The following is a 25,901-nucleotide window of genomic DNA, read 5'->3' on the forward strand; positions in this document are numbered from 1 at the left end:
TACAGTCAGGTACTGAAGACGTCTTTCATATTGTGTTTTAAGTAGCGCACTAAAGATGCTTTTCGCATTGTGTGTACAGTCAAGCACTAAAGACGCCATTCGCGCTGTGTGTAAAGTAAAGTACTAAAGACGTCATTTACATTGTGTGTACAGTCAAGTACTGAAGACGTCATTTACATTATATTTACATTCTGTGTTGCATTTGCCTATATGTCGTTAGTAAACCAAATTGCAGTATATGAGACTGTATACTACAATTTACAGTGATACGGCCAGTGTAGGTGGTATTGAAATAACGAGAAAATATTTACGATTTTCCTGTTTCACAGTAAGTATAGTGATTAAATAGAGAAAACAACTCTTTTTTTCCTTTGTCATAGCGTAGCGTTTTAATAAAAAGAAACTATTTATGTGTTGTCTATTTTTATAAAATCCATAAACTGTATTGAAGAGTATAGAAAACAATTAAAACTTACCTTAATTCTTATTTAATGATTAAGTATAGCGAAACCATTACCATAGTCATATTTAGTGTTACAATACATATTTACCCATGTTCTTATATGGTGTTAGATAAAACATCAAGGATTTACCCATGTTCTTATATGGTGTTAGATAAAACATCAAGGATTTACCCATGTCCTTTTATGGTGTTAGATAAAACATCAAGGTTTTACCCATGTCCTTATGTGGTGTTAGATAAAACATCAAGGATTTACCCATGTCCTTATATGGAGTTAGATAAAACATCAAGGATTTACCCATGTCCTTATGTGGTGTTAGATAAAACATAAAGGACTTACCCAGGTCCTTATATGGTGTTAGGGAACATCAAGGATTTACCCATGTCCTTATATGGTGTTAGGGAACATCAAAGATTTACCCATGTCCTTATGAGGTGTTAGGTAAAATCAAGGATTTACCCATGTCCTTATGAGGTGTTAGTGAACATCAAAGATTTACCCATGTCCTTATATGGTGTTACGGAAAATTAAGTATTTACACATGTCCTTATAAGGTGTTAGGAAGCATCAAAGATTTACCCATGTCCTTATATGGTGTTACGGAAAATCAAGGATTTACACATGTCCTTATATGGTGTTAGGGAACATCAAAGATGTACCCATCTCCTTATGTGGCTTCACGGGGTTTACAAAAGGGTTTTTTTCTGATGTAGTATAGCATTACAGAAAAAAAGACTTTTGTGATTGGTTCTGTGGGTTTAGAAAAGCTTTTATGATTTACCTATGTGCTGATGTGGTATGGCAGTATGAATTAACCTTTTTTCACTTTATCCTTTTGTGTTAATATCATTTATGACCAACTAATCGATTTACCTGCCTGATGCAATATTACAATTTATGGCATTTGCGCCATATTCTTTTATAACAATGCATAGAGATCAATTCATTTGTGTGTTCCAATAACACTAGGCTCTTTCAAAGCTAATAACGGTCATCCACCTCTCCGATTAATAACGGCCATCCACCTCTCCGATTCGCATGTTTTGTGTTGTTCCGTCTTTTATTTGTATGTTCGTATGAATACTTGTATACAAATCTTGTGTTTGTAATTAAGCCACATGTTTTGAATAACAAACAATGAGCAGGTTGCGTTTGACGATATGATTTGTTGTTTTGTTGCGAGGTTGATAATGACAGACTATAAATCAGATATTCCCTGCTGTTTACGGTAGTTTAATTGACATCTACAGTGCATTTTAAAGCTGTACGGGTACTGAAAATACGGTGAAACATTGTTTTCCTTTACTTTATTCAAGGAACGTTAATATAAGTTTTGAAATTCATATTTTAAACAGTTATGGGAGTATGCATCGCTACGTACCAACATACTATCTCCGTGATCCATATCATTCGTTTCTTAACACGTTGTAGGTGATAACCCTTAACGAAACACAATATTCCTTCATATACAAGAGTTGACATTAAGGGTAGCGCTTCACTCCTAAATGTATCTTTTAACATTAAAGTGTTTTCCCCATTCGTTTTCGCAATAAGGGTTTTCTCATGATTGCATATCCCCATAAATGTTCAAAGTATGTGTGTAAAGCCTAAACAACGTACCGTTTAGGATTCACGTACATGTATGCCGTGATGAGGTGTTACGATATAAACTTAACTTTACCCAAGTCGTTATCTGGTGTTACAGATTCGTGAAAACCTGTAAGCGTTATTGATGCCCTGATCGTGTAAAGCTGAAACGTGTAACATTGCGCGTATGCGTTTAGAACAATAATAACTAAACAATTAAAGAGTCTACCCTTCCCTGTCAATATTTTGAAAGTAATTTGATTGCAGCTTCTGGAAAAAGTCAACGTTTATGAAGGAAGAGTGAACGTAATTTAATCTATCATGTCTTCCTTCTGCCGAGTACAGCAGGGACCATGTACTATAGCTATCATATGCTAACATAATAACACGCTAAGAGTGATAAAAACGGTGTTTGATATTTGTTTGGAATATATAACATTGTCCATCATTTAGGAAAGGATGAATACCAATCAGGATATTTAAAAACAACACTTCGCTCATAAAAAATGAGACTTCACGAAATAAGATAACAGTGTTTAAAATAAATACCTTTATGTATGTTTCTGATTTTATTCAAGAATGTTCATAGAGAAAGGGCTGAAAAGAAAGGGGAATGAAGACATGCCTTTCTTCAGACAAGGCAATGGAATAATAAAGTAATATCGAAAAATTAAACATAAGAGAATGGAAGATAAAAGGAAAATATAAAAGGTGACGCACATTAACCAGGTACATATTTTAAAGCCAGTGTGTTTATATAAATATATCCATATTAATGCCTTCCTCTGGGTCACTCTTCCGGCACACAGATACGTCTCACTTAAGCTCTATCACTTCCGCCGACTGTTGCTCCACCCTACACGAACACCCCGCCTTCACACGCATGAAGTCCACCCTGTAGGGCTGAGTCACGTTAAAATCTTTCACTATAGCATACATATAGGTATAATCTTGAATGCATCTTGAATAATACGTGTCGTCTATGAATCGGCACGACCTATTTAATATAAAAGGTGAGCAGGATTTTTCGTAAAACCTTTGCACCGTCCTCGAGTCTCTATACAGTTGTAGTAACTTGTTTTCCCGAGAAAGGCCCCCAAGAGGAGCGATTCTCCGTGTGTGGGTCGGACAACATTCTAATGTACTTTCCGGTATCACATTTTCATGGGCTCGTTTTTCTATATCTTCAAATCGCCTGTAAAAACAAGGAAGACAATTAGATATTGAATTAAGAATACCGACTTGTGACTACTTGATAGAGTATACGGACTTGTTGACAAAATTTACTAAAATAGTGAAGACATGTTGACATAAAAAATAATGATGTTGTTATATCGATCACAGTATAGAAAATTGTACGTCAATTCCATGAAACATTTTTGTTCTGTAAGCAAAATATCCATTCAAAAGTGTAATTATCTATAAAAATTCCAACAACACATCAATCATACAAAGCGTATCAATTTTACGTCAAATACAGTGTTTGCACGAGTCTTAAATCACATATTGTATATAAACTTTTTTTACAACAAATCTTAGAAACTTCAGTAAGATAGATCAAACCATTCCATGAATTTGTTACATTTAATCAAATGAAGTCTCGTTACACGTGACTTCATTTGCTTTCATTTCAGCAACGAACTGTGTAAACATGGTATTTACTGCGCTAGCGCATTGTGCATTGTTTCCCTGTAAAGCCGTGTAACACATTCACAAAACAGTTCAGTATTTACTGTATATTTACAAATTTTGGAATATATTTGATATCATAAAAAAGTAAAAACTACTTAGTGAAATTCAAATTGGTTACGTATCGTGCAAGTTGTTAAATGAATAGAACATCGATCTTCCATGAATGGTCAGTGGTATCTAACCTTACAAATATAAATGTCATGATAATGATGACGTCAACACGTGGGCCATGACATTTACCGTCTATATAGGGTTATATAAAGTGGTTGATATAGTGTAATACACGTAATGTATTAACAAACAGCGCATTTATATTTAAAATAATTATTGAACTTAACTCTGTCCATGCTTACTAATGTACTTGCATTTTTCTGTTATTTATGAAACATATGTGTAAAGTACATGATACAATCAATGTCGACATATATATCATGTTGGTTATCTAATAAATTATCTAGATTGACGCTCCTGTGCTATTTGAAATAACACTATGAGTTAGCGTGTGACCAGTAATATAGAGTGTCGCTAACGTACCCCAGGGACCTCCTCAATACATAGAACTAGATTAATCACACTAGCCCTGTAAAAACAACACTAACACGGCGGTATTTACTCACACGGAAACGAATGATTAAAATCTTCATTTGTTATGTCCATACATTGTAGAAGAGTTAACGTTTATAAATGTCAATAAAATATTGGTTAAGTTGCGTATGCTTCAAGTAATAACTTGACTGAATTTTAAATAATTTTAGATCAAGTAAAAGTTTGATTGAATGTCTATATTTCAAGTCTTCAATATGGTAAGACTTGCATTTATATAAAGTATTAATTAGGTCATTTGTACAGATATAGTAATCATTCTGATATTGCATAATAAATCAAATATCAATGACTGTATAAATCAAACTAATCAAAATCGCTACTCCAGGAGTACTCTCACGTACGCTTTCTGCACCCCTGGAAAATGTCATAGCGAAATTGAAGGCACGCAGCTCGCTATTTGATTGGTCTCGGGTAAAAAAATATATCAATTAGCAAGTTGATATACATCCTTTGAAGATTAAAAACGAACGACACCCGACTTCAATGCCAGTCGATTTTACCGTTAAGCTAGCGCGGGATTCTTGTGATGTACATCAAATGATCAAAATAGTCTCCTCATCTTATCCACAAGGTGACACACTCTGAGCCTTCGATTTTGATATGACATATTCCAGGAGTGCAGAGAGCGTAAGTGAGCGTAAGTCCTTGAGTATCGATAATGCACTTTTCATACTTTTGATAGCTTGGACGATTTTGTATTCCTACGTAAAAGCGAAAGGCACGTTTTAAATGGATTTTAACTAGTTTACAGGAATATAGGGCTATTCATACGCAGATTCGGGAAAGAAAATGCCTGCTGAAGCCCTCTGAATGATCATTACAGGCGACTAATGTTGGGTCCCCTTGCACGATTGAGTTGGTTAGAAGAAACCAAGAACAGACCTGATGTATCCTAAGTATGTGTATCGTAAAGGAAACTAGTTTCACTGTTTGATATATCTCCATGCGCTGTCTTATAAAAACAGGACATTTATCTACCACAATGATCCCCTACTAACTTGATATAAAGACCCCTACAAAATCTCCTCCATCAGACGTTTTTCTCGATCTTTACTCGAACATTACCGACAGGTACGGCTTACTTCTAAGCTGCACGATAAGTGTCACGATTTCGATACTCCGATTGATTAACATAACTGCTTTCCGAATCTATGGTGTTAACATGTCACATTTGATTCAGTATTCAACAGATTGCTCCTAATAGCATGATTTTCGTCATAGATGTCGACTGCTGACGGACAAACTTACAACAGAGGGTTTCTAACTATGCAGGTTGAGGATGAAGACTATGGGCGGGTGTCATGGTCGTCATCATAAACAAAACTATTTTGGTTCATTGTGTGGTCAAAGGTCGACGTTATTTATCTATTTGTTCTCACCACCCCGTGATCTCGTTGGAGAATGTGACATTACTTGGATTTGAAATTTTACCAGGGTGTAAATGCATAAATTTCCTTTTGTTCATATGTTTGATAAAAATCTACACACCAGTTATTTGACATGAATTGGAATCAAATCGGTTTGGCTGAAAAGGGAGTACTTATGTACACGTACTTTCAACAATGTCGTGAAAATATCTTCAAAATATCACAGAAAAGTCTCAAATACTGAAGTTAGAGAAATACATAATACCATACTTATGTACAATGTATTCATCTGACATCTCAGACAGCACGAGTGCATTGCGCGCATGGATATATTTCACAAAGACGAGGGCTCTACCCCGAGTGAAATATATCAATTCGCGGAATCAACGAGTGCAATCTGAGACGTTAGATGAACACATATGCAGTATTGCTTCTATTAAATACCTCCATGCATAAGACATTACTTAGCATCACCCCGTATTTATGTACGATGTTTCTCCCAAAATCTTAAACCGGACAGTGATTGTACTCAAAATGATGTGGAGGACAGAATAATGACATCACAATACCAATAATAGAAACGTCCCTAAAATGTTCGACACTCACTATCGTTTAATTTTGACATTTGATCAGTGAATTACAACCGATGATTTCCGGTAAAAAGGATGTTTGGTAACCGGGGTGATACAACATATTGTATCATCACAGTGTGAACTACAGGACTGGCTGTGTTTATAATTAATACATAGGGTAAACGTCGATGATTTATAGTGAAATCGAGCATCATTGTCACAGAGGATAAAAAATAGGTTTTTGAATATATACCTTTCCTCCCAGAGGATTGCTTGTAATAAGTTAGTATGGCTTTCTACTTCCTGGCTTTGTTCTATACGTCCTCGTATAAAACTGGGGGTCGTACTGTAGATAATGATAACCTGTAAGTAGAAAAAAAACAATTCCAGTATTGTCTCTATCGGTATGGTTTGTATAGGTAACACCTGTCCAGTGTACGGTCCTTGTAAAACGCACCATATCATCAATAATTAAACGAGTAATGTCAATCCTTAATTAAAATGTAGTACGAAGACAATGTGAAAAGTTGCTTATTTAATCTAAAACGTTTCCAAGATACAACATCCCGAATATTTTCAGGCTAAAAATCTAAAATATGTTGAAAAAATCATTAACTCCTTTCTGACGTCTTTGTCATCAACACACTAGGAGACATACTGTTACAATAACAATGGTATTTAAAGGCACGTTTCATAAATACTCATTAACTTATGTCAATTATGTTATACTACTAGGAATACTGTACAATACTTGGGTAGTGTTCTATCTAGTTAAAGGATAAAAATGTACGGCGCTTACACATCCCTTTAACACTGGTAAAAATTGCAGCCATGAAATAATAATTTGTTTTACTTGCATGGCAAATGCTTAAATACATAATTTCTGTTAAGGTATACCAATCACTGTCGGAACTATGATGAGCAAATAGAAAGATGAACTAAACAAGAAAGAAAGATATCAGAAACAGCGTTCTAAGGGTGAAAAACCAACGGGGCAAGACCAGGATTCGAACCCTGGACCTCCGATTACTATGCAGTCGCTCTATCCTACTGTGCCATCTGATCCTAGTTCCCTGGTCCAGCCTTAATACAATCATACTCAAAAGAGTAATAAATGGTAATTAATTGTATGCAAGATGAATAACAGCAGAACATTATGGAAAGGGATCCTGAAATGATGAAGCACTTTATTGTATCCACCAATAGTTGTTGTGTTATGTGTGAGCATGACGTTGACATGTTCATTTGTATACAATCACATCACAAACGCTCACTGTGTTAATGTGGTCGAGTTTTTGTTTGGCGACATTGTGTCTGCCCACACATGCGTCAAACTCAATGGAATGTGATGTAAATTCGTATAATAAATAAAGAGAAATCAGTCAGTCGTTATTATATATATGTCATATTATATAAGAATATATAATTATCTACTTGAAGCGTGAAAACCTCGATACATTCGAATGCTATAGTGTTAACTGAAGGATCCAGGAAACACGAGAGACGTGATTATGTATATAGCTAATACATTAGTACTAGGTGTAGATTTTAACAGAATTTCAATCTTATATAAAATTTCTTAAGATCAGTGGGTCATATTGAATAACAATTATATGTATGTGTCTACATGATCCTAGGTACAAGGTGGTACAAGTAACCTTGGTAGCCACAGAGATATTTTTGTGGTAGTGGAACGTTTCATAATATACACTTTTTACTCGTTACTAATTCAATATTAACCAGTACTCGTTACTAATTCAATATTAACCAGTACTCGTTATTAACTCAATATTAACCAGTACTGGTTACTAATTCAATATCAACCAGTACTCGTTACTAATTCAATATTAACCAGTACTCGTTACTAATTCAATATTAACCAGTACTCGTTATTAATTCAATATTAACCAGTACTGGTTACTAATTCAATATCAACCAGTACTCGTTATTAACTCAATATTAACCAGTACTCGTTATTAATTCAATATTAACCAGTACTCGTTATTAATTCAATATTAACCAGTACTCGTTATTAATTCATTATTAACCAGTACTCGTTACTAATTCAATATCAACCAGTACTCGTTATTCACTCAATATTAACCAGTACTCGTTATTAATTCAATATTAACCAGTACTCGTTACTAATTCAATATTAACCAGTATTCTTTATTAGCTCAATATCAATTTCCAGTACTCGTTATTAATTCAATATTAACCAGTACTCGTATTAACTCATTATAAACCAGTATTCGTTATTAGCTCAATATTAATTACCAGTACTCGTTATTAATTCAATATTAACCAGTACTCGACTGATATTTGCAACTCATATGATAAGTGGTTTTACGCAACTTCCGTTCAGTTTCAATACTAGTTTTGACAAACTTGGATCTCCATCTTTTGACCCCTAACATCACCGATTATTCTTTTGGAGCGTGCTATATCTATTACCAACTTATGAAGGTACATCAAAATGAATTTCTCCAACAATGTTGCGAATCCTTTTTCTAATGCATCTGCCACTGACCTCTTTCATCTCTCAATCAAGCAGCTAGTTTATCAGTACATTTTTTCAACATACAAGTACTAGAAATAACAACTTGATACATAGAATATTCCACAGATTAGACTAGTAGTACAGCTCTAGCCTCTGATGCCAGCCGTCGATGTGGAGGGGCTCATAACTCATTCTATTGACATTGGGTGACGTATGGAGATTTGTTACATGGTTACTTCTAATGTGGCTCTGTGTAAATGGCATAGTACCTTCTATCCGTGAAGGATGAAGTGTATAATAAAACAACAAGATTGTTTATCATAACTAAAAGATTGTCCTAATACTTAAAGCATAATGTACTGGTTTATAACTACGGTAGTTAAAGCATCTCGATAATGATTATACATGTGTCCTCATTACTTCAAGGTCATGTATGTGACCTCGTTACTTCGAGGTCATATATGTGACCACGTTACTACAAGGTCATGTATGTGACCTTTCAATCGAAAGAAAATACCGCAAAATAAATGGTGAGTACACCTAGATAAAGACATTGTTGTTAGTTCCCCAGAAATATTAAATAATTTAACAAAGGAAACTGGTTTAAGAATTAAGAATCGTGCTGCTAGTATTTAACGGTACCTGTAGAATTGTCCTTGTATTATTTAACGGTACCTGTAGAATTTTCCTTGTATTATTTAACCGTACCTGTAGAATGGTCCGTGTATTAGGTAACGGTACCTTTATAATTGTCCTTGTATTTTTTAACGGTACCTGTAGAACTGTCCTTGCATTATTTAACTGTACCTGGAGAATTGTCCTTGTATAATTTAACGGTACCTGAAGAATTGTCCTTGTACTATTTAACTGTACCTGGAGAATTGTCCTTGTACTATTTAACTGTACCTGTAGAATTGTCATTGTATTATTTAACGGTACCTGAAGAATTGTCCTTGTATTTTTTAACGGTACCTGTAGAATTGTCCTTGTATTATTTAACGGTACCTGTATAATTGTCCTTGTATTATTTAACGGTACCTGTAGAAATGTGTTGATAGTATTTAACGGTACCTGTAGAACTGTGTTGATAGTATTTAACTGTACCTGTAGAATTGTCCTTGTATTATTTACCTGTACCTGTAGAATTGTCCTTGAACTCTTTAACTGTACCTGCAGAATTGTCCTTGTATTATTTAACTGTACCTGGAGAATTGTCCTTGTACTATTTAACTGTACCTGTAGAATTGTCCTTGAACTCTTTAACTGTACCTGCAGAATTGTCCTTGTATTATTTAACTGTACCTGGAGAATTGTCCTTGTACTATTTAACTGTACCTGTAGAATTGTCCTTGTATTATTTAACGGTACCTGTATAATTCTCCTTGTATTATTTAACGGTACCTGTAGAAATGTGTTGATAGTATTTAACGGTACCTGTAGAATTGTGTTGATAGTATTTGACTGTACCTGTAGAATTGTCCTTGTATTATTTACCTGTACCTGTAGAATTGTCCTTGAACTCTTTAACTGTACCTGCAGAATTGTCCTTGTATTATTTAACTGTACCTGTAGAATTGTCCTTGTATTATTTAACGGTACCAGTAGAATTGTGTTGATAGTATTTAACGGTACCTGTAGAATTGTGTTGATAGTATTTAACTGTACCTGTAGAATTGTCCTTGTATTATTTAACTGTACCTGTAGAATTGTCCTTGAACTCTTTAACTGTACCTGTAGAATTGTCCTTGTATTATTTAACTGTACCTGCAGAATTGTCCTTTTATTATTTAACGGTACCGGTAGAATTGTATTGATAGGATTTAACGGTACCTGTATAATTGTGTTGATAGTATTTAACTGTACCTGTAGAATTGTCCTTGTATTATTTAACGGTACCAGTAGAATTGCATTGATAGTATTTAACGGTACCTGTAAAATTGTGTTGATAGTATTTAACTGTACCTGTAGAATTGTCCTTGTATTATTTAACGGTACCTGTATAATTGTGTTGATAGTATTTTACTATACCTGTAGAATTGTCCTTGTATTATTTAACTTATCTGTGGAATTTTCCTGATAGTATTAAACTGTACCTTACAAAAGCAGCATGTGCTATTACAGGTTCGACGCTTATCGCGGTATTTTGTAATAAGATATTGGTATCGTTTTACTGGGAAAAGGGCATATATAAGGAACATTGTATAGGGTCGATAACAAAAAAGTCCCTCACACATCTCCGACTAAATGCACACGCACATCAACAACACTATCATTTTGACACAATAGACTTTTTGACATCACAATACCATTTACTCGGATATAATCGGACACTAATTCAGATAACGGCCCTACCTGAAAGTGAGAATACCTTATTGAGGATTCTGAGCATTACTTTTTCTAGTGGTAGGTGCTATCGAAGTGAATATTCACACATTTTTGTATGGTTACCAAACACCTGATGTCAATATTGATATATATATATATATATTCTGCAGAAGTTACAGGTTGATATTTAAGATACTAAACGTCTTTATGTAATATATTTCTAACATTTTCACGAGTCTGGGACTGTTTGTCAACTTTGAAGACGAGTACAAGCACAGAAAAGTGTGAGTGCATGGACAAATTGTGCTTGTGACAAGACAGGGTTAGAAAAAATGACTGATATTTGTAACATGTCTCTAGCACGATAACAAACGTTATATTTTTCGAAAACGGTCATAAATAATATCAAAACATTACTGACAGTTGTATATCTAAACCAATATCTTGTATTTGTACTTTTTAACACTGAACGGGCTTGTATAGGCTTTTCCTGTTAACAAATGCCTTACGCATTGAAGACCTATACAATGACATATTCTGAAATTAAGAAAGCCAATAAAAACACAGCTTGCTAATGTGCTGAGTTAAGTGCAAATAGAGAGGTCCTACATCGTTAAATAGCACACATAGAAATAGATCATGTTTCCTGGTCCTGATCTAATAAACCGTGTAATACAGTGCCTACTGATTAACACACACGCATGGTAGAATAGAATCCAAACAATTTAATCTTTTTTATAACCCACGAATAGTACTTTACACAACTTCCAAAAGGTATTTTCTGGTAAAAGGTTTCCAATTATAGGCAAAAAACAGCTCGAAAAGGTTAAGTTCTTTCAACTTAATCACACTATTTCCATGACTATATTAGGTGATAGCGCATCACCAGGCAACTGTTCGTGAGCATAGCGGTAAGAACAAATAAGCGAACGTCGCCGTATAGTGTGACAATCACTGAGATTGATCGTGTAGGGTATATGTTGCAGATATATGGTGATACAAGAGTTTACTCACCAATAAATATATGAGCATGTGCATAGTTCCACCATTGGCGTTTGTGTAAATAGCCTGTTATTTACACAATATCTGAAAAAGAAATAATATCAATCATTTCATTTTTTTTTTGTTTTTAATATGTCTTTTATTCAGCTTCATTTTAAACAAGGTATCGAAATACCTTATTGTCATCTTCGATCTTAACCTTGTGCAAAAATCTTTTTTAAAGAACACAATTGACAATCGAATCCGGTGCCTAAGTTGGCTTAAAAGAATGTTATCATAAATCTCATTTGGAATATTTCATTTCCTTTTGTTAAGATCGATTATTATTTATGCTCATTGGAGTGTCTTGTTTTTGCGTTCTCACTACCACTATCCTCCCTTTGAGGACTTGACATTACTTGTATTTGACCTAAAGTTTCATTATAGGTGTCGTTCGTATTTCCCTTGTACCTTTATATATCATTGACTAGAAGTATACTGGTTTTGAATGAAAACAGTTGTAGCCATGCTAAACAACACACACAAAAAACAATAACAAAATACATTGGAACATTTTATCGGCTTTATATTATGAAATGACACGTTATTTAAAGTTCAATCTAGGGCACGCGACTTTTAGTTTATTATACAGAAACATTTCTGGGAATGTATCCTTGATTTAAATGATTTTGAACGGTCACTTTATTCTCCATTATGAGGTTGAAATATCGGGTGACCATACCCTCTTTAAGGGGAATTGTTTAACCTTAATATAACAATCATAGATATTAATCGTTTGCTCTGAAGGACAAAATTACAACACTGAATTTCTAAAGATGCAGGTTGATAAAGATCGTGGACTACAGTAGTTTTAATGTCTCCGTCATGGTCTCACAGAGAAGTGTGTTATTTCTTTGTGTGATATGAAGGTCGATGTTTTTAATCATGCTCATTAGTGTACCTTGCGGATTTGTTGTCACTACCTTAGTTCTCGCTGTGAGGAAGGGACATTACTTGTGGATTGGTTGTCACTACCTTAGTTCTCGCTTTGAGGACGTGACATTACTTGTGGATTTGTTGTCATTACCTTAGTTCTCGCTGTGGGGACGTGACATTACTTGTGGATTGGTTGTCACTACCTTAGTTCTCGCTGTGAGGACGTGACATTACTTGGTTTTGACCTAGATCTACATGGCGGGTGCCGTCGATGAAGAAGAGGACGCGTACCCTTCCGAAATACCTGTGTTATTCTCCTTGTACTGTTCCGATGGTCTCTAGGTTAATAGCTCACTTGTTCATATTTCGTCCTAGTTTTATATATTTTCAGCTCCAATTATGGTTTTATTAACAATTTTGTAATCTCTTATTGTTTTTGTTTTTCATCTCAGCATTACAACACTCAATCATAAAAGATATGGAACTTATACTCAGGCCCTTTGATCTAACACACAACTGCACGCGTACACATATACTTACATTTTACATACATTAGTTTTACATACATACATGTTATACATACACATGCCACAGACATACATGTTACAACACATACATACATTCTGTGCACATATATTCATTCACACTTTGTTAGAAGATTCTCTCAGAAGCTATAATGATCGTCATCTGTATCATATTTAATGGTTTCAGATTGTCTTTGTCTATAAGATTTACAGAGAATATAAATAATATGAATATTTATTTTTTTTCTGAATGACGTCTTCGTCCTTATTGGGATCATTGGTTAAAAATTTTTTTTAAAGAATACTGACAGAAAAAATACAAAATTAAAAAGCAGATCACTATCGAAAGACATTGTCATGGTATTGTATGACGGTATGGATGAAACAGAGAAGGGGTTCAAAGAGCGTCGATAACAACGAGACTTCCTTCTCAGACACAAGACAAATAATGTCATTAGCAAGATCTCTACAAGGACATGTTAGATATGGAAAAGTATAGGACACGTCACGTACATTGAATTCCAAGGGCAAAAATGCAATTAATTTGCGACAATAGTTGAAAATCAATCATTTCCTATGTGGTCTACCTTCACAGTCATTAGATTAGTAGCATTTCACAAACAAAAACTGGCTCCCGTCGTTCTTACCCTGACAACTGCCTGAATCCTTCTCAGAGGCTATTTGTAGAATACCCAATGAAATGTTATGGATGTGGGAGGTTTAATCATACACAATCATAAAAACACGTCGAAACAGTTGAAAACAAAAGAATTTCAACCATTAACTCATTTGCAATTGCATAAAAAATGTTGCAATCTTGATTCGATAACTCGTAATATTATTTTTGATGTGTGTATATGATGTCTCAGATTCGTTTGTGTCTCCTCTGTTCCCGTTATTGTCGTTTTGTTTTGATGTCTCATCATTTCCCGTTATTATCGTTTTATCTCCTAGGATTATGTCTTGTTTCGTGATTTCAGATTTCGTTCCTGTTGTTTAAAGCTGTGATATACCAGTATGTGTATCTGTCCAATTTAGGGAGCATTGTATGAACGTGTTTCTACTTACTATAACTGGTTAGGATATGGAGAGAAAAAATTGTTGATTTGAGTTCAAGTGTTGCACAATATTTCGGAATTGATCACAATTTGTTAAACTCGTTATTAAACAGGAAAGAACATTAATACGCTTAAAAAGACTTGAAGGGGGCGTCATATCAGAAACGTAAATGTCAATTGCTGCTTCAAGTAAGCGAAACAAGTACAATGACCTTGTGGTGGTATTCGACTGGTACGATTTGTTCCGAACGATAGCTATACTCGAGTCTCTTTACATGAGTAGTATTCGTATACGGATAATCAGTTTGCTGTGTATTGCAATGAAGAATTGCTAACCACTAAACCGTTTATCGTTAATACGTAATCCTGTCCATAAGAAGTCCTTCAAAACGAATGGAAATATAAAATAAGATTTAACTGTTATAGGAAACCTGTCTATTTTACGGGGTTTGATAGAACTTCTTTGAATCTCATAGTCGTGCTTCAAATAGTTTTATATCTCAAGTTTGATTATTCTATTTACCAAACAGATTTATTTGATGAACTGAAACATGTTCATCGGTGACTTGGATTATGTTGTGGCAGCAAGGATATGACAGACGACATTTATAACAACGTCGTAACACAAACAAACAGGCCACGAGCGGAACTGGAACTTAGACATAAGGTAAACCTGAACTGTTAGGCGAACACGAACTGTATCTACTATACGTAGGGTTATTCATCGACACAACCACTTTTTCGTACTGTAAATCTTTCGCTGCCACGCCGAATCAACTGCGAAATCGTTAACCTAATAGTAATGAGATCGTTTCACTGACATATCATACATCTGCATTTAGTTTTTAAAGTAAGTTCGATAACTTTTGAGACTGTCATATATAAGAATATGTTTTGCATTCATCTGTTGGTGAAAGTTGACTTAATGTTAACACGATTTGGCCTCCGCCTGACCTATACGATATAATTAACACGCCTTTTTCTCAGTCTCTCGGTGACAGTGGTACAGTGATGAAGGGTCAGTCTTATTAAACCCATTAACTTTATAATCATATTATTTTTATGATCTTGTCAACAGTTTTTAGCAAAACAGTATCACTCAAACGTGAAACTTGTTGTGTAGACTGCATTAACACTAAACACATTGAATACAATAGTGACAAACAGGTTCACTGTCGTAAGACTGCATTAACACTAAACACAATGAATACAATATTGACGAACAGGTTCACTGTCGTAAGACTGCATTAACACTAAAAACAATGAATACAATATTGACGAACAGGTTCACTGTCGTAAGACTGCATTAACACTAAACACAATGAATACAATATTGACGAACAGGTTCACTGTCGTAAGACTGCATTAACACTAAACACAATGAATACAATATTAACGAACAGGTTCACTGTCGTAAGACTGCATTAACACTAAACACAATGAATACAATATTAACGAACAGGTTCACTGTCGTAAGACTGCATTAACACTAAACACAATGAATACAATATTAACGAACAGGTTCACTGTCGTAAGACTGCATTAACACTAAACACAATGAATACAATATTAACGAACAGGTTCACTGTCGTAAGACTGCATTAACACTAAACACAATGAATACAATATTAACGAACAGGTTCACTGTCGTAAGACTGCATTAACACTAAACACAATGAATACAATATTAACGAACAGGTTCACTGTCGTAAGACTGCATTAACACTAAACACAATGAATACAATATTAACGAACAGGTTCACTGTCGTAAGACTGCATTAACACTAAACACAATGAATACAATATTAACGAACAGGTTCACTGTCGTAAGACTGCATTAACACTAAACACAATGAATACAATATTAACGAACAGGTTCACTGTCGTAAGACTGCATTAACACTAAACACAATGAATACAATATTAACGAACAGGTTCACTGTCGTAAGACTGCATTAACACTAAACACAATGAATACAATATTAACGAACAGGTTCACTGTCGTAAGACTGCATTAACACTAAACACAATGAATACAATATTAACGAACAGGTTCACTGTCGTAAGACTGCATTAACACTAAACACAATGAATACAATATTAACGAACAGGTTCACTGTCGTAAGACTGCATTAACACTAAACACAATGAATACAATATTAACGAACAGGTTCACTGTCGTAAGACTGCATTAACACTAAACACAATGAATACAATATTAACGAACAGGTTCACTGTCGTAAGACTGCATTAACACTAAACACAATGAATACAATATTAACGAACAGGTTCACTGTCGTAAGACTGCATTAACACTAAACACAATGAATACAATATTAACGAACAGGTTCACTGTCGTAAGACTGCATTAACACTAAACACAATGAATACAATATTAACGAACAGGTTCACTGTCGTAAGACTGCATTAACACTAAACACAATGAATACAATATTAACGAACAGGTTCACTGTCGTAAGACTGCATTAACACTAAACACAATGAATACAATATTAACGAACAGGTTCACTGTCGTAAGACTGCATTAACACTAAACACAATGAATACAATATTAACGAACAGGTTCACTGTCGTAAGACTGCATTAACACTAAACACAATGAATACAATATTAACGAACAGGTTCACTGTCGTAAGACTGCATTAACACAAAACACAATGAATACAATATTAACGAACAGGTTCACTGTCGTAAGACTGCATTAACACAAAACACAATGGATACAATATTAACGAACAGGTTCACTGTCGTAAGACTGCATTAACACTATACACACTGCATATCAATTACTAATTGACAGTTTAATACTACTTAAACAACAATCATAAAATTTGAAGTATTACTAAATTAATAACGAATATTCTTAATTGTAAAAATATGACAACATCAAAATAACAGATTGAACCTGCTACTCACAAACTGTTATTTCTCTGTAATATTGCAACAGTATAACGTATAACAAAGCGTATATAACGCTTACTGTAGTTAATCTGCTGATTCTCAGTATTGATTGTCTCATTACACACTCGTTATTATATAACAAAGGATGATACAGAAGATCACAGAACGGTAAATATAGTCATCTATTGTACATACTACTACAATATACTTCTATCTTTTTATCAGGCTTGTTCACACGTAGTGATCACAGGATTATATGAATCACGGCTCAGAACTAAGGCTATAATCGTGTTATAATCATGTTAGCATACATACTGCGTTGCTGATGAATACTGATGAAGTAGTCTATGTATTACAAGGAAAGACATGAAAGGCTTCACATCGCATCTGATCGCATTAAATCATAGGCACAACATCGATTACAAAAACTTAATTTGGCGAAAGTAGATCATAGCAGAATCTGTATTGGTGAGAGTTACCAGGAAAAAAACGAGATAAAGAAAGAGAAAATCTGTTTTCCTTAAGTTTGAAATTAAAAGTTTAAAGACTTTTTTGAAAAGTTAAAAATGCAAAATAAAATATGAAATAGCTTACTATGTTTGTGTGCTGTTTCCGCCAAACGTATACATATGTATCCCTCTCGCTATTGATAATGTCACCATGCGTATACATATGTATCCTTCTCAATATTGATAACGTCACCACTGCCGTTATATATCCACTGTAACGTGCTTTTCCTTGTTATGACTTAATTATAAGCTAATATTCCCAGCAGCACCCTGCTAGCGATCGTGTGTCGTTAACAACCATGTTCGATAACCAGGACAGGTCTTTGTGTGGGTATTATCACAATCGTAGAGCGGGGTACGGTTATATACACGCTTTCCTGCGTTGGCGAATCAGTTTCTATTCCAGACGGACCTGTGATGAAATAGTGTTGGCCATTGGTCCTGGCGAATCAACGGAAATATGATGCCAAGTGTTTATCGCAATGATTATATCTTCTCATAATCATTCAACACCTACTTCAACAACAGCTATGCTTGGACATTGCTGATTGTAAGATATACTTTGAAAGAGAGTTATTTGATAGTAGTGTTAACCGTTGTTTATACAGTAGTTACGGCCCACGGTAATTGTGTGTTTTGCTACAGGTACTGGAAGCAGTAAGTAATTGTCGCCGTGATTTATAGACCGCGTAGCTACTTTCTTCCCCATTATATGTATAGGGTGTCGCCGAACTTTTTGAGGGGGATTCCTGACTTTGCTTCGGACTTTTGCGTCACATAATAGATCGACAAACATGTTGATGCAAATATTAATGTATATTAAAGTTAATGTTTATTTTTTTATTCCGTATAGCGCTCTCATTTCGCGACGTTATAAACTCCTGCAGTAACAAGCTCTCGTGGTTTCGCCTCTGTACCAAGTTCACAGTGTTTCCATTTTGTGTTCTAGCGCGAATTCTATCTAAGACGTAATTATGTTTCATCACATTGACAAAGATATAATGAAAGTTCAGAGCAGTTGAATATGATGAAAACTAAACTCTTGATTAAATATAACGGTAAACTACATTCTGATGAATACTTATATCTAAAAACGGTAAGAACTGATATATGTATTCTTTGGGTAATCAGCCACAAACTTATTTTTCTTCATTTGCATTGCTTCGTTTATTGGTATTGTTTGGTATTTTACTCCTTTTTTATTTTTTTATTTTCCCAATTGTCGACCAAAATCTGTTCAAGAATTTTAAGCATCGTATATAGGAGAACTTGGAGGACATTCGGAACACGTCTCAAAGAACATCCTGAGGATATTGAAAATGAGCAACACCAATTTACCAGAAACATCAGTAAAACATCTGCTTTCCAGTACACCAAATCGGCATTAACAGATCACGCTTACACCTAAAATCACCCAGTACATCAAATCGGCATTAACAGATCACGCTAACACCTAAAATTACCCAGTACATCAAATCGGCATTAACAGATCACGCTAGTACACCAAATCGGCATTAACAGATCACGCTAACACCTAAAATCACCCAGTACACCAAATCGGCATTAACAGATCACGCTAACACTTTTGCATTCTGAATGCTCAATACCATATCAGCTGACAACTGGAAGCTATGCGTCATTTTGATATCACACTTGATGTCGGACAACTGGTTAACGGAAGAACTACCAATACACGGTTGGGATCTTACATTGCCTCACAGAAATATTGTTTTTTTTTATGTAAACATGATGTTAAGCTTTTTAAACTCTTTAAAGAATATCTTCAGTATATCGTACCTTTTCCTGCTCTTATCAACTATGATCTTGATAGTTTGTACATTATCTAGACAATCGACAATATGTAGTGTTGTGTTCGCAATGTCGTTGACAATTTTCGCCAAAATTTAGGAAAAGGGTGGAAAAACCCGAGTCGATCATTATGTAGGCGTGAGGGATAGGGAAATAACATGTCGTTTACAACAATTGACTCTATAAATATGAAAAGTTCTTGTGATTTAAAAGATAATTGATGTTCCTAGATATTTACATCTAATTTAGACATTTTGTATTGCCATATAAAAGCAAAAGCGTAGGACACAAGGTTTGAGAACATCACACCTAAAATCGAAATATAATAAAAATCCTTGGCTTTATTGATGAAAAAACACACGAAAATAATGACAATAACGTTGAATCTAACAACTCAACAAATCTATCTTACTATTTGTTACGTTTGATAAACAACAGCCGTATCCTACAGTGACAGTAATCACATCCGTTATAGATCCAATAAAACGCTAAATATAGCGAGCACTGTCACTCGGTGCTTTCCGTAAACCAGAGGTAAGTACATACAGGGGAGTCGAATAACGACTCCCTAGGGACGTGTGGGTGAACCAATCAGTGAGTAATTGGGCCGATCACTACAGTCGTACAGGTGGCAGCAATTGTTTGATGTGTGGCCAGGTGATAGGGGAGCCGTACTCAGCCTCGCTTTCATCACCTCGGTCAGTCAGCGTTTTCAGGGATACGTCTCGACTCAATCATTTGTAGCATTGCTAGTTAATGTAGGAGATAAGATAATAAAATCTTTGTATAAATCAAATGTTTTTAACCATATATGGGTTGTTTAGAATTCTTGGTACAGCATAAACTTAATTAATAATGTTACCTAATAGATATTTAAATAAGTTGCGATTGGTGTTCTTTAAGTGTGGTAAACTACTTTTGATTTTTTTTTGTAAATAACACAACAAAGAAATACTCTCGGGATGACATCATGAAAGTTGAGTTCGGTTGCACGTTTAAGCAGGCTGTTGACATTCCCATGGACGAAAATGTTCCCGTTTCCTGGTCGACTTATTTTGTTTGCCAGTTAATAACAAGAGATTTAATGACCATGTCGATTGAATAAACTCTCCTAAACCTGAAATAAAGGAACACTTTATACCTTTCCACATTAGCCTTTGTTTTTATTTACGATATAACCATTAGGGACTGATCACTAATAAGTTGTACAATAAGTGTGACAATATCGATTTTCCGACCGTGAACATCCACTTCCTTGGTAGTAACTTCCTTACGCCCCACCTATATACGGCATTTTTATGTTGAAATTGATTCAGTATTCAAGCTTGCCCCCAATATCACGGGTTCCGTGATAACTGTTGAGTAATGACAAAATAAGCATCGAAAGATTAAGATTGATTTGTATTACTAGGAGTAAATTTGATGGTCGCCATCATCGCATTGGGAAGAATTCTATTTCCTTGTGTGATAGGATATGTGACGTTTGTCACGACCCCTGTTCTCACTTTAACATGAAATACTGCTTTCTGTAAAAAGGATCTGTTGAAGCCAAAAGTAGTAAAATTTGTGACGTTATAAAGGGTTTAAAAGACACCTTTTCATTTCGCTGCATTTCTACATACTTTTCAAAAACAACTTGGACATGGAGGTTTCTTCCTTTTACCTGAAGTACCGCCGATAAGTCCTACGATGATAAAATGGCGGTATGGTGCGGTTAAGTTCTTACTCTATTTGGCTTTTGGTATATTTAACTTCTAGTGGTTAATTCAGTACATGAATAAGTAGGACTTGATGTAGTCCGAAAAACATGGGTTGGTATAGAATACGTTGGAAAATACTTTTCGTAACGATCTTTGAAACATGTTAATAATACCACCTAGTGCATAAAGAATAGATCTTTCGATCCATGTGCGACATGTGTGTGAAAGTGACGATTTATTTCTAAAATATCAGTTTGAAGTGCGCTCCGGGCGCGGGTCGCATATTTCCCGCATATTATAGAGGGCCGGAGTTCTGACGTTAATCGACGACAAACCGATATGAAAAAAAGTCGATAAAACGTCAGAATAATTCGGACTAGATTTGATGTAGATTTATATGACGACTGTCGTCGCCGAAGCAGATAGCTACCTTTCTAGGACACCTAGTCCTACTCTCGCCTTGACCCTTTTCAAGAAAATTCTGCTGTAAACTGTTGTTTGTAAAGACAGTTGTGAACTCCAAATCAGTGAGGCTTGTTTCATCTAACATTGTAGTGTCTCGGTTAGGAAACCCTGGCTAGTAGTCGACTGGAATCGTGTATCCGGAAATCTTCAAACTGTAGACATGTCTTTGCAATAACAAACGAACTTGGACAAGAAAATCTCAAGAGAATGTATAGAGGATATGATGCTAGTGATGAAATAAAACAAAAATGATTTTGAAATCAAATAGTTTGATAGTGTTTAAACATTAAAAAAAATTGAAGTTGAGATGACCATTATTGACATATCGTACTTGTCAGGATACGTAGCTGAAAACTTATCGATTTTGTTTTTGTTTTTGTTTTTGTTTTCTTTGGAGTCTAGATGAACGTATTTATTAAGATTATTGGTTTTACGTCAAAACAACATCTATATATCTGAATGAGAAATGACGTAAACGGGTAATCAACTTCTCTCTAATACGTTAATATTATGAAGGATTAGTATGAAATAATAATTGCTGTAAAAACTGAAGGGTTTAAAAATCAAACTTTTTCAGTTAATATTGCTATGGGTATCTTAATGGTTTCAATTCGGCTATATGAACGCATTTCTCAGTTTGCAGACATCCTATAAACATTTGGTGTAGAAAATACGCTAAGCAACAAATCGTTTCGAGGTATAAAGTGTATGACTCATAGCTTTTATTTTAAGAAAGCTTTCAAAATCAAATCCTTGAATGAAATCGGTAGATATTAGAGAGTAAAGGGTGAGAAATATACGATATGATACGTGACGCTAAGCAGCAAACTGTTTCGAGGTATAAAGCGTATGACTCATAGCTTTTATTTTAAGAAAGCTTTCAAAATCAAATCCTTGAATGAAATCGGTAGATATTAGAGAGTAAAAGGTGAGAAATATACATTATGATACGTGACGTTGTATCAATGATTTTTTTACTGCTAGTGCACAAAATGTCGGTATTGCATGTGTAATTGCCCGTCTGATTAACTTGCGACGTCTGGTTAGGTAGAGGTTTCTATGCAAACGAATGAACTCGGGCACGCGAGGCTGAGAAATAACATCAGTTACACAACGCCTTAGCAGATAATTTTCCCTGACAAACATAGTTAAGCCCTCCCTGAGGAGCCCCAAACATCAAGCAAATAAGGAACATATTTCGCGCTCCTCCCACACCTTCCAGAAGTACGATATGGAATCGTATACACAGATAAAGCATGGCCTTATATAGGATAGTAAACCAAGGAAACACTGCAGCAACCAGCAAACTACAATGTAACAGCCAGAAGTGTCTTCCTAGGAGAACCATGGTAATATTGGGGTCGATATCTTAAGTTTACAGTCAACGTTATTACATGCTTCTTTCATTTTAGCATAATCCGATAGATTTATAAGAATTGTTTAAAATGCTAACAGCAGGATATTAAAATAGCTCACTGTAAACGGAATAGGTTAGAGCAAAAATAAATAACTTTAATTCCAACTAATCTCACAGAGTATCTACTGCTTCTTTGATACTGTCAGGTCATTTTACAAAAACAAATAAGTCATCACATAAAAGACGCTTCTGGCAAGTATGAATATTTTTCACATACTTGACGGATACGTTCTCGATTTTACTAAGGAAAAAATAAATCTGTCTTTACTTACATTGGGAAATACACCTCACACTGTCTCACTATTTTCTCCCATACTTTTCAACCGTAAAAAGAACATGCCATGGTGAATGAAATGCTTGGCACCAAAATTAAGGACGCATAAAATGCGTAAAAAATGAACTTGCTACCTTACTGATACTACATAAAGTGAAGACGCGGTAATGACGTTTTCAGAATTGTAGCGCATGTGAGCTGTCTATCCCAGTGTAGGTAAATGCTGGTTTATCTTTTCCCTTTCAAAAACGCATATGCACAATCGAGGGAATAATAGAGTGTATCGCTTCTATGTTGAGGAAACAGAAAAATGTCAACCCGAGGGTGCATAAGCGCCAGCTGAGTTCTATGTTCTAAAATATATCCCAGCGGTTTATTTTCCCCGCGTTTTCCTGGTTAAATGGGAATTAACCTATGAAGTGCGAGAGAAATATACCTCATAGTTATGCTTTTGCATTAAATAATTTCAGTGTGACGGTCATGATAATTTACGATGTCATATTTGCATCATGACGTCCTTATCGGAGAATTACATGGCAACAGCATAGCGAGTTGTCAAAGCATTGAGATTTGTCTATGGTATAGATCTAATCTTAAAACAGGTGATGTCATCTCTGATAATCATCGTATATACCATTGTATATTCTGTGATAATCGTTGTATATACCCTGCATATCATTGTATATTCTGTGATAATCGTTCGTATTTCCTCCTTTGCACAGGTTACCTTATTTGAAAACGGTTAAATTCCTCTTTGGTAATCGTTTTTTTTAAGAGCTGGTTATCTGCTATATGAACTGTCAGACCAATACAAAATGTAAAAAAACCCACAAGCTCTATGGTTAATACGGAAAAAGAAACATGTTATTACATAATTCACCTAGAATTTTCGAACCTTACTCAGTACTCGAAGCTGAAAGTCTGCTAATACTTGAGATACATTTTGAAAATATAGTATAGCTTGTTGATTGTTCGCGGTAATATTTAAGATTACAAATAGAGGTCAAAAGCTGACCAATAAAGTATTTCTTCGAAAATACTATCCCGTTTAATATAATAGAAATGTTATTTTGTTTTATATATTTTACACTTACTTCCGATCATACGAGTAATTAAGTACAAACAGTATTAATACGTTGTACAACAAACAAAATATTAAGCCACAATCAACCTTGTTATCTTAGGGATGAACAAAATATTTCTAATAGTTCTGCATTAATACCACGGAGTTTTCACCAACACAGATCATCGAAAAACTTCCATTATCTCTAGGTCTTCGGAATAATTACAAAACAGTCGATGTCCGTGACCTTGTCACCGCCAGCAGCCTGCGTCAAAAGCACACGACGGGGTGAATGTTGCGGCTGTCACGTGATCGAGTATATTATGCACTTCCGGCTGTGCCTACAAAAAAAATACGTGCGTGCGACATAGGCGGAACTGAATGCCTGGTTGTATTTTTTATTTATGCACGCTATATTTAACGTAAAAAATTGTTACCAAATCATCTAAATATGTTCAATTTCGAACATTTTATAGATTATTAGTTTGATTAATTTTGAAATACGAAGTTGCTATTACTGGCTGGAGTTGAGGTTGAGGTTAACAGGGGTAGCGTCACGTATACCATATCTCCATTCAGGATTGGTCTTTTTAGTAGTACTTATCGATTATACAGTCACGCCGGACTTAACTATAGACTAGCGCATTTATATGAATGGCCCATCTCATTATAAACACATCACAATTTATGTTTGAATAATATAGTAATTTCCCAACTAGTAATTGGATTACACATCTCACCGACACATTCTGACTCATATAGCTGAAAATATCCAGGAAACGTCGTTATCAACCCTTCGTACCACTCATTGTATACATTACAGCTCTAATTAGACTTGGAGAAGCCATTATATGTATATACTTGTATATACTTATATACGTTATGAATGTCGCTTTGTAAACGCAATACCATAACGCACCTGCTCACACCATAGTAAAGTTACACACGTATCCGTTATTCATTAATATAATTACAATAGTGAATAACTGTCTAAATGTATTTCTCGACCAAAAAAAGGAGTTATTTGTTATTAAAATCATTTATGCTTGATAACCACTTACCAAAACAATGGAAGTGGTTGTCCTCCCTTTTAAATGCCTTTGGAATGCAGATGACACTTTCCAAGATGT

The 25,901-nt window shown here is 34.9% G+C and overlaps 1 protein-coding gene across 2 annotated transcripts in view; it reads right to left on the reverse strand.

Annotated features, from left to right (window-relative positions):
* Nucleotides 1-2,597: 2,597 nt before the first annotated feature.
* LOC110455051 overlaps nt 2,598-25,901 on the reverse strand; it is a 34,527-nt gene continuing 11,223 nt past the window's right edge. The window contains exons 1-4 of one of the 2 annotated variants that reach the window (XM_021504968.1): nt 18,129-18,412; nt 12,128-12,199; nt 6,542-6,651; nt 2,598-3,246 (exon numbers count right to left, since the gene is read on the reverse strand). In XM_021504968.1, the coding sequence (XP_021360643.1) occupies nt 2,868-3,246; nt 6,542-6,651; nt 12,128-12,151 (513 nt within the window). In that variant the 5' untranslated portion in view covers nt 12,152-12,199; nt 18,129-18,412 and the 3' untranslated portion in view covers nt 2,598-2,867. Of the gene's footprint in view, nt 3,247-6,541; nt 6,652-12,127; nt 12,200-18,128; nt 18,413-25,901 lie in introns of those variants that run through there. The other variant, XM_021504969.1, reaches the window with a different exon arrangement.

The sequence above is a fragment of the Mizuhopecten yessoensis genome, unplaced genomic scaffold (genome assembly GCF_002113885.1).
Source record: "Mizuhopecten yessoensis strain PY_sf001 unplaced genomic scaffold, ASM211388v2 scaffold8123, whole genome shotgun sequence".
In the NCBI taxonomy this organism is placed as follows: domain Eukaryota; kingdom Metazoa; phylum Mollusca; class Bivalvia; order Pectinida; family Pectinidae; genus Mizuhopecten; species Mizuhopecten yessoensis.